The sequence below is a fragment of the Lacerta agilis genome, chromosome 8, assembly GCF_009819535.1.
Source record: "Lacerta agilis isolate rLacAgi1 chromosome 8, rLacAgi1.pri, whole genome shotgun sequence".
Classification (NCBI taxonomy): domain Eukaryota; kingdom Metazoa; phylum Chordata; class Lepidosauria; order Squamata; family Lacertidae; genus Lacerta; species Lacerta agilis.
The window spans coordinates 83,347,282-83,357,199 of record NC_046319.1 but is presented as its reverse complement, the minus strand read 5'-3'; the positions used below and the strand labels follow the sequence as shown (position 1 = coordinate 83,357,199).

At 47.3% G+C, this 9,918-nt stretch overlaps 2 protein-coding genes across 2 annotated transcripts in view; both read left to right on the top strand.

Moving 5' to 3' along the window:
- Positions 1-205: 205 nt before the first annotated feature.
- LOC117051905 (zinc finger protein 91-like) overlaps positions 206-9,918 on the top strand; it is a 186,517-nt gene continuing 176,804 nt past the window's right edge. The window contains exons 1-3 of the mRNA XM_033158630.1: positions 206-241; positions 825-906; positions 1,228-1,316. Of these exons, the coding sequence (XP_033014521.1) occupies positions 846-906; positions 1,228-1,316 (150 nt within the window). The 5' untranslated portion in view covers positions 206-241; positions 825-845. The remainder of the gene's footprint in view (positions 242-824; positions 907-1,227; positions 1,317-9,918) is intronic.
- LOC117050810 (zinc finger protein 883-like) lies at positions 1,705-8,974 on the top strand. The gene is made up of 4 exons (XM_033156681.1): positions 1,705-1,738; positions 3,423-4,895; positions 4,980-5,434; positions 8,942-8,974. The coding sequence occupies exons 1-4, from the start codon at positions 1,705-1,707 to the stop codon at positions 8,972-8,974; spliced, it is 1,995 nt and encodes a 664-aa protein (XP_033012572.1).

Genomic DNA, 9,918 nt, shown 5'->3' with positions numbered 1-9,918 from the left:
AGGACCCCGAGAGTTTTGCAGCCAACTCTACCACTTTGACCATCAATGGCTGAAGCCAGAAAGACACACGAAAGCTGAGATGCTGGACCTGGTGATCTTGGAGCAGTTCCTGGCTGTCCTTCCTCCAGAGATGGAGAGCTGGGTGAGGGAATGTGGAGCGGAGACCAGTTCCCAGGCAGTGGCCCTGGCCGAAGGATTCCTCCTGAGTCAGGCAGAGGAGAGGAAGCAGGCAGAGGAGCAGGTGAGAGAGACTTTCCTCTGGATACACCCAAGGGGCTCCAAAGAGGAGGGTGAATATCCCCAAATGCTCTAGCACAGAGGTTTTCACCTTTTCTGAGTCCATGGTTCCCTTGTTCAAGTACGGTACATCCTTTCTGTGTGGGGAAAAGCTCTTTGAGCCTCAGAAGCCCAGTTATGTCACCCTGTGCCTGCTGAGCCAGCAGCCCCTCACCCCTTTTCAAACACCCTCCTTTGTGAAGTCTTCCCTCAGCCTCCTCTCCCCTCTCCTTGGGAGTCCTCCTGGTAGGGCTGGGCAGTATCTGGTTTTCAAGCAGTTAAATATCACCATCTCTCATGATCTATATCTGCGGTGGTGGAGGGCCTTGCTGGGCCTCCCCATGGGAGCAGAGGGTCCCACCATACCTCCTCACAGCAGCAGAGGGTGTGCTGCCTTTTCCTGCAGCAGGTGAGGGCCTTGACAAGGTTCCCTACGGGAGCGGAGGGCCTTAAAATGGAAGGAAGTAGTAGTTTTAATAAAAATACTAAATAAACTTTTTCTAATCCTTCTCCCCATTCTCTGTTTTGAATCCTTCTTGCTCTTTCAGGGGAAGGATCTTTTTGCAGAAATGGGTCTTGATTCTTCTGAGGCAGAGAAGACTCCATTGGACACCAGAGAGAGGCCCCTGGGTAAGGAGGAAAGAGTGTTTTCTCCCCCGTTTTGTCACATTCTCTTGGTTTTGAAACTAATCTGTGAGTTCTATACCAAGATGGACTGGGAGTGAGGCCCGTTCCCCCATGTCCCTGGGGGGAACTTGCAAGGAGAATTACCCTCAGTCATCCTTGTTTTCCTTTGCCAACGATCTCCCGCTGCCTCCATTAAGGCAGAGCAGAACCGGAAGCTAGCAGGGGAGACTTTGACGAAGCCCAACCCGTACGTACGAGATGCACTGTTTCACCTCTGAGAGAAGCAGGTGCTTACGGTTTCCCACTTTCCTTTGTCTCTCCCAGGTGACAGAATGATGCCACCAGGACCTGCTCCTTCATCTTTTCATGGTGGTGGAGGGGAGGCAGTGGCTGTGGCTGTGGACCCAGATCAGGTAGGGGGGAGGAGCTTTGTGGGGAAAGACTGCTTGGATGCAGACTGGCTGGACACACTTGGGTGCAGAGGAATGGTGGGAGGAGGAGGTGTCTGAAGCTGGGGAGGGAACAGGGCTCAGGGAGCAGAGGGAGTCTGTGGCAGAGAGCAGCCCCGACTCAGAGGCAGAAGCTGCAGCAGGAGAGTGGGATGAGGAAGGCAGAGAGGGGTCTGGCCGCTGTAGAAAACAAGAGGGCCAAGTGTAATGGATCACGTGAATGTTCTCTAAGAGGACAGCCTTTTTCCTTTTCTGTTAGGGTCCAGTGTGCTTTGAAGATGTAGCTTTGCATTTCACTGATGAGGAGTGGGCGTTGCTGGATCCTGACCAGAGAGCTCTGCATCAGGAGGTCATGGAGGAGAATCGTGGGATGTTCAACTCACTCGGTAAGACTCCCTATTGGATCATCCTATCTGTTTTGGAATTCAAGACATCTCTCTAAGTGACGAACCTCTGATATTTTGATGGGGCTCAACAGTGCCACCCACAGCACCTGGGATGCTAACACTCCCACAGCAAACCTTGGATGGATGACTACTGATTGTTTCCCCTGTGAATATTCTTCCTCCACTTCTTCCTTTGCAAACCATGATCAGGCTGTACTGCCCAAGCCTTCTTAAATATAGGCTTAAGAGTGATTTGGGGTGTTAAAGTGGCTTCAGTCAAGTTTTTTGCTTTTGTTATTGCTTCTGTCTCTCTCTGGTTGACCAAAAAGTCAACTGACATTGGAGATGACACAGGTTCCATGACTGGACTAAAGAAATTCCATCCCAAAAAAGAGCCAGGCTTTTTGAATCTCAGGCAGTGAACCCTGTAGTAACAATAATGATAATTTTAAAAAATGTAAAAAAAGGTGTTCCAAAAAAGATAAAATACAAAAACATACCCCATCTCTTCATAGTAGGCATGCTCAGGGACAGTGTTGATCATAATATGTAAACACTGCCAGTGTGTGGGTGGTTATTTACTATTTTGCAGTCTTAGATAATGTTGTCCATTTTATTGCTGAAGAAGTTACCGTATTTTTCGCTCCATAAGACAAGACACACTTTTTTCCTCCTGGAAAGTAAGGGGGAATGTCTGTGCATCTTATGGAGCGAATGCGTGGTCCCTGGAGCTTTTTCTTTTACAACAAGAGAAGGGGGTGTTGAAAGGCTGCCGCTTTACAGCTGATCAGCAAGAGATCGGGGAGAAAGATAAGATCGCTGGCTCCCTTTCTGCAGAGGAGGCTGTTCGTTTCCCCAGCGACATGTGACTGGCTGATTAGATTATCTGTCTGGAAACTGTAGAAAGGGCTTTGAGCTGCTCCTTTTGCAAATTGGTCTTTTTTGCTTTGCAAAAGCAGCAGCAGCACAACTTTGAACTGATCCTCAAAAGGGGTGCTTTCCCCCCTTTCCCCCTCAAAACTAGGTGCATCTTACGGTCAGGTGCGTCTTATGGAGCGGAAAAATACGGTGCTTCCATCTGAACGTCGTTACAGGACTTTATACACAAAAACGTCTAGGCATAGGAATAGTATTTTTCCTTGTGCCATCAAACTGTTGAATTTGTAGTTGTGTGCAGAAGGGAGGTCAGTTGGTGTTATGGGGTTCCTTGGTTGTGCTGTCGTAGTGTGAGGGGAATAGTGTTTGTATGAGGTACATTTTCTTTACGCTGCAATGTAGTTGAAGCAAAATTCCAAATAATAAAGCTAATATGACAAGTTTCTGCTGCATTCCGTGAGGTCGAGAATTTAAGAAAACATCCAAATAGGTTTAAGGTGATGCACATCAATATTAAAAAAAATTAGCCACAAAAGAAATTTAAATTAGTACAGATCCATATTTAAAGCTGAACAAATGACGTTATCAAGTTAAGCTGTACAGTTATCTTTTAAAAACTTGAGAAAGAAAACATCTAATATTCAACTTGAATTGTATAGGAAACTAGACATTTTTACAGAACAAAAGGAACATTATAACATCTAACTCCCTTCAGTTCCTTCCCTGTCACAAGCATTAATTAGCATTGCTCCATAATTTTGGCCTGACTTCTTCCCAAGACTCTAATCTGTTTTCCTCTTAGTTTCAGGTGATGATGAATTAGAAATGAAGAAGAAGGAAAACCACAAGGAAATCCACACAGCGGAGGAGCCTTATCAGGATTCAGACTGTGGAGAGAACTTCAGTCACAGCTCCAATTCCTCTTCCCATCAAAGAAATTGCCTTGAGAAGAAACCCTATCAGTGCTTGGAGTGTGGAAAGAGCTTCGTCTCCAAAAAAGGTCTCACTGCCCATCGAATTATTCATACAGGGGAGAAACCATATAAGTGCCTGGAATGTGGAAAGAGCTTCAGTCAGGGCTCCCATCTCACTGCCCATAAAAGAATTCATACAAGAGAGAAAACCTATCAGTGCCTGGAATGTGGAAAGAGCTTCGCCTGCAAAACAAGATTTGCTTCCCATCAAAGAATTCATACCGGAGAGAAACCCTATCAGTGCTTGGAATGTGGAAAGAGCTTCAGGTGGAAAGAAAATCTCATTATCCATCAAAGAATTCATACAGGGGAGAAGACATATCAGTGCCTGGAATGTGGAGAGAGCTTCAGTCGAAAAGACAGTTTCACTTCCCATCAAGGAATTCATACAGGGGAGAAACCCTATCAGTGCTTGGAATGTGGAAAGAGGTTCAGTCACAGCTCCCATCTCACTTCCCATCAAAGAATTCATACAGGGGAGAAACCCTATCAGTGCTTGGAATGTGGAAAGAGCTTCAGTCAGGGCTCCCATCTCACTTCCCATCAAAGAATTCATACAGGGGAGAAACCTTATCAGTGCTTGGAATGTGGGAAGAGCTTCAGTCACAGCTCCCATCTCACTTACCATCAAAGAATTCATACAGGGGAGAAACCCTATCAGTGCTTGGAATGTGGAAAGAGCTTCAGTCAGGGCTCCCATCTCACTTCCCATCAAAGAATTCATACAGGGGAGAAAACCTATCAGTGCTTGGAATGTGGAAAGAGCTTCCGTCGCAGCTCCCATCTCAATTCCCATCAAAGGATTCATACACGGGAGAAACCATTTCAGTGCCAAGAGTGTGGAAAGTCCTTCACCTGGAAAAGAAGTCTCACTTCCCATCAAAGAAGTCATACAGGGGAAAAACCATATCAGTGCCTGGAATGTGGAAAGAGCTTCAGTAGCAGCTCCCATCTCACTGCCCATCAAAGGATTCATACAGGGGAGAAACCATATCAATGCCAAGAGTGTGGAAAGAGCTTCACCTGGAAATTAAGTTTCACTTCCCATCAAAGAATTCATATAGGAGAAAAACCATATCAGTGCCTGGAATGTGGAAAGAGCTTCGGAAGAAGCTCCATTCTCACTTCCCATCAAAGAATTCATACAGGGGAGAAACCATATCAATGCCAAGAGTGTGGAAAGAGCTTCACCTGGAAATTAAGTCTCACTTGCCATCAAAGAATTCATATAGGAGAAAAACCATATCAGTGCCTGGAATGTGGAAAGAGCTTCGGAAACAGCTCCAATCTCACTTCCCATCAAAGGATTCATACACGGGAGAAACCATTTCAGTGCCAAGAGTGTGGAAAGACCTTCACCTGGAAAGAAAGTCTCACTTCCCATCAAAGAGGTCATGCAGGGGAAAAACCCTATCAGTGCCTGGAATGTGGAAAGAGCTTCAGTCAGAAGGGTAGTCTCACTTCCCATCAAAAGATTCATACAGGGGAGAAACCGTATCAGTGTTTGGAATGTGGAAAGAACTTCACCAGGAAAATAAGTTTCATTTCCCATCAAACAATTCATTCAGGAGAGAAACCATATCAGTGCGTGGAATGTGGAAAGAGCTTCACCAGGAAACAAAGTCTCACTTCCCATCAAAGAATTCATACGGTGGAGAAACCCTATCAGTGCTTGGAATGTGGAAAGAGCTTCACCTGGAAAATAAGTTTCATTTCCCATCAAACAATTCATTCAGGAGAGAAACCATATCAGTGCGTGGAATGTGGAAAGAGCTTCACCAGGAAAGAAAGTCTCACTTCCCATCGACTAATTCATACGGGGGAGAAACCCATCAGTGCTAGGAATGTGGAAAGAGCTTCAGTCAAAAAGGGAATCTCACTTTCATCAAAGAATACACACAGGGGAGGAATCATATCAGTGCCAAGTGCGTGATTGGAGGGATTCATGAAAGTCTGGCCTCATTGTTAAATTTATTTACAAAAACAATTGGAGTTCTTAAAAGGACTGAGAGCTGTCTAAAATTGCTATCTTAAACAGCTTATGTGGACAAATTTGACCACTAGAGACACTGACAAAGAAAACAGAAATGCTAGCTGTCTCCATGAATGGAATGGAGGAAAAATCTGAAAAGCCGGAAAAGGAGGCAAATAAATGGAAATCAGAACAGGAGACGCTTAGGATTGGGTGGAAGGCAAAAGGCATTTGCGGGTGCGTTGGTGGTCCTTGAGACGGAAATCCCAGACTCTGTGACTGAGAGGTAGGAGGAGAGCAGGATTTTAGCAAAGGTTTGAGTGGAGAGGCAGGGAGTTGAAGAGGAATTCATGGAGGAGGCGCCACCCTCCTCACGAGCCTGACCACGGGCACCGTGACAACTGCCCTCTGCTACAACCATACTCTGGCCGCTGGTTTGCTCTACGCAGAAGGGGAAGCTTGAGGATTCTTCGACCCTGCCCTCTGCATGACGACTCTAGGGCAATGGCAATCGTACCTTCTTAGATGTTACTAGGGGGGGGCTCATATTAGCTTTGTTGACTAGTGAAATGGATGCCAACCTAATGCCAAATTTAGGTGACAATCTGTATATAAATCAAATGGAGGAAGTGGCTTCCACTTTTAATCTGACCAATTGTTGGGCATGTGGGCATAGGGAGAGCCCTTCCCCTAAGTCCCAAATGGATTATAAGTGCTCGTTCTGTAGTAACTAATGATAGTACCCCTGAATGGAGTGAGCATCTGAAGTGGAGAATAGAGTTACCCCCTGAAGGTGAATTTTGTATTTCCCGGACCCATGGTGGTGTGTATATGGGACAGAGCTCCTGCAAGTGGACCTATGAATGGGGGCAGGATGGACCCAGACCTTGGAGGTGGCGTTGGGTGGATAAAAGTGGAAAGCGTGTCTTATTTCGCACATTTAGGAGCACTCATAATGACACTGGGGAGGAAGCTGAATGTACATTTGAAAGTCAGGAGGATGTGTGGCGCTGTACATACCATCACGGAGGACAGGATATTGGTCCCCTGGGTTGGCGGGATAAGAAATATTTCCAACTCCCACAATATGCATCCCAGCTCTACCCGAGTGAAAATAGAGCTCCATAAGGTCATTATTGGATATGTGCAACAACTGCCTACACCTGGGGCCTGCAACCTTTAAGACAAAAAGAGCCACTTGGACCCGTTTCCAAAGGAAAAAACAACAACTGGGAGCCGCAAAACCATTGCGACATTTAAAACAAATATAACGCTGCATATATTGTTTCTTACCTTAATGCAATAATAATAAATAACGTATAGGAGCCAATGCAAAGTATAATTAGTAAAAACAACAAGAATAAGTTCTTACTTTTTTGCATTGACTCAGGGGCGTACCCAGGATCAAAACTAGGGAGGGGGGGGCAAGCCATGGTCGTTCAGGTTGTGACATTTCAGCACGGAAAGGCGAATGAAACCAAAATTTTAGGTAAATTATATATAATTATGCGGACCTGAGTGCAAACTGCAGCAGAATGAACTATATACACACACCCCTAGTGGCCTAGGGTGAGAACTTCAATACATAACAGGAACATTTACATATATATAGAGAGAGAGAGGTTCCGTTGTTAGGGAGTGGGGGGGGTCCACTGCTGAGGCCCCTGGGGATGAGGGGTTGAACTAAAGGAGGAGAAGGGCCGCCAGGAGGACGGCCTTGCAGAGACACTCTGTTACGGAAATTATGGGGGGGGGGGGTCACCTAAGCAAAGTCTCCTCCTGAGTAAACTCATTTGGGGTATGGAGTGATGCCCTTAAGGGGACCCATCTCTCTGCCATGATCCAGTAGGCGAGAGACCACTTGCACAGGGAAATGCCTCAGCAGGTAATCTCTGGGTGCTTCAGGAAGCCACTGGGCTAATATCCCTCAACCGGAATCCCATTGTTCTCTCCCAGATAAGTGCTCAGGGTATCCTTGCCAATACTTAACACCCATTCACATTGGCCCAGGGCTATCTCCCTGATATTGCTCTGTTTCCCCATATGCTAATCTTGTCTTTCCTATATGTCAATCATGTATAACCCTTCCCTTTCGTGATGTAGTGATGATGTAGTAATGATATTTCCAAACTGTATTCTGGGATATGATAGGAGTTTTAAAAGTTCTTGTAACACTGTTCTGGGGTGTGCAGTTTGACTGTAACCTATTGCACAATAAACCCTGTCTTGTCCTTGCTCCAGTGGCTGGACTTCTTTTATTTAACTCCGCAGAAACCAGTGGGCCTATCCCTAAGGGCCAGGTGGCTGGGCAGTTCCACACCTGGGATTTTTCCGTAACAACTCTTGCGGGACAACAAAGTAGCCTGGGGTGGGGTGGGGGGGCGAGAGAGACCCCAGGCGACCCCTCCAGGCCTTTCACCCCGCAAGCTGATGGTAGAGCCGGGGACCCCCCTCCCTCCCCCCTCCCGCAGAAGGTCCTTTGCCCCCCCTACCTCAGGTGTGAATCCATCTTCGCAATAGGAGGCAGCAGCACAAACCCCAGAGAGAAACCTGGAGTGAATCCGGATCCTTTCAGAGGAGAAGCGCAGGAAGGGAAGCCTTGAGACTGGGGGGGGGGGGCGGGGGAGTAAATCCTGGTCTTGTTCTTTGGGGGAGCAGCTCCTGAATTCAAAGTTACAGGTAGGTGGCCCTGTTAGTCTGCCATAGTGAAAACAAAATAAAATAAAAAAATTCCTTATGAAGAAGTGTGCATGCACACGAAAGCTCATACCAAGAACAAACTTAGTTGGTCTCTAAGGTGCTACTGGAAGGAATTTTTCATTTTATTTTGTTCTGAATTCAAAGGTGTGGGGAGCTGGAATGACAGGCGGGGGGGGGGGCGACACTTTCACCTTTCTGCATGACAACCCCTCCTCTTTTGTGACGATGTCATGACGTACGATGATGTATTGTGGGAAATCCGGAAACCCCTTTTAAATCTCTTAAATCAGGTCTCCTGACCCCTATTTTCCTTCTCCAACTCGGCTCCTCCTTTTGCTGACCCGAGGTAACTGGGGGGTGGGGATGGGGGGGGAGCGGTGTGAATAAGGCCCGTAAACCCGATTATGTGTTGCTCCTGCTTCCGTTTCCAAGGGAGGGAGCAGCTCCGAAGCCAGCCCAGACTTTCCCCCAATAAGACCCCCCTGGGTGCTGCAGCGATGCCCGGGGCTCCGCCTTTGCAGAGAGAGGGAGGGAGGGAGGGAGGGAGGGGGGAGCCCGGCTCGCCAAGGGTTAAAAGGAACAGAGCTGCATTCCTAGAGAGGTCAGGAAATAAGGGGGGGGACACACGAGGTCCTCCCGAGTAAATCCCCTCCCCCTTCCTCCTTTCCTCTCCTCTTCCAGATCTGCGTCGGGGGATCCTTTGGGATCTTGTAAGCCTCCTCTCTCTTCCCCATAGGGCGCAGTGGGGAGAAGGGGGGCGAGTCCCAGGGCTGCAGGGGAGGGGGCCTGGGGGGGGCGAGTTTAAATGAAGTCTGCTGCAAGTGGACGGTGCCAATTGTTACGGAAATTACCGGGTCGAGAAGGCTCAGCTCCCGGTCCTACGGAGGAAGCCCGTGGTTCGCTGCGGAGGCAATGGAGACCAGCCGGAGATTGGAGCAAAAGCAAAGGAGTTTATTGCGCAACAAGGTTCAGGAGGATCCGAACCCCGAACAAAGGGTGTCCCGGACTTTTAAAACTTCCCGCCATTGCCCAGAATACACAGCGAAATACATCACAGAAACGTCAGAGATGGGGAGGGGAGAGAGGAGGTTACAGTAAAATTTACATAGGGGAAAAACAAGTTTTGCATATCAGGAAGGATGGCAGGAACCGGTGAATGGATCTAGGGTGGGTGTAATACACATTGAAGGTTTCCTCTGCGTCAGGACAATAGAACGCTCCTAGGAGGATGTCTGCTGCCATGGTAACTGATGGACGGGTGCTTGACTGGATTATCGGGAGGGGGCATCTCCTCCTGCGGACGTGACTCGCTGCTTAGGGGATTATGAAAGCCACTAAGTGGAGAGTCCAAAAATTATGCAGTATCGAAATAATATACTTCTGATGATCGGAGGATGGCGGGGACCGAGGGGTTAGAAAGGTTATTTTACAAGGAGCAAATAGACACCCGAACCAAGCAAATCGGACACTGCGTTCAGGAGTTGTGGATTTTTACAATAATAAATATTTCGAGCTGTCAAAATTGGGCCACCCAGCGTCTAAATTGTCCATTTGATACATTGTTGCAAGTTATAATTAATAGTTTCCTCAACTGGTTACATTTTGGTTTCGATTCCATTGTTCTCCCAGCAGGGAGCCTGTCAAAACCCACTTAGTGT

Coding starts and splice junctions, on each gene's coding strand:
- LOC117050810 (XM_033156681.1), top strand. CDS start 1,705: ATGGAGGAGAATCGTGGGATGTTCAACTCACTCG. Junction 1,739..3,422: donor TGGGATGTTCAACTCACTCG/GTAAGACTCCCT, acceptor TCTTAGTTTCAG/GTGATGATGAATTAGAAATG. Junction 5,435..8,941: donor AACCCATCAGTGCTAGGAAT/GTGGAAAGAGCT, acceptor CTCCTCTTCCAG/ATCTGCGTCGGGGGATCCTT.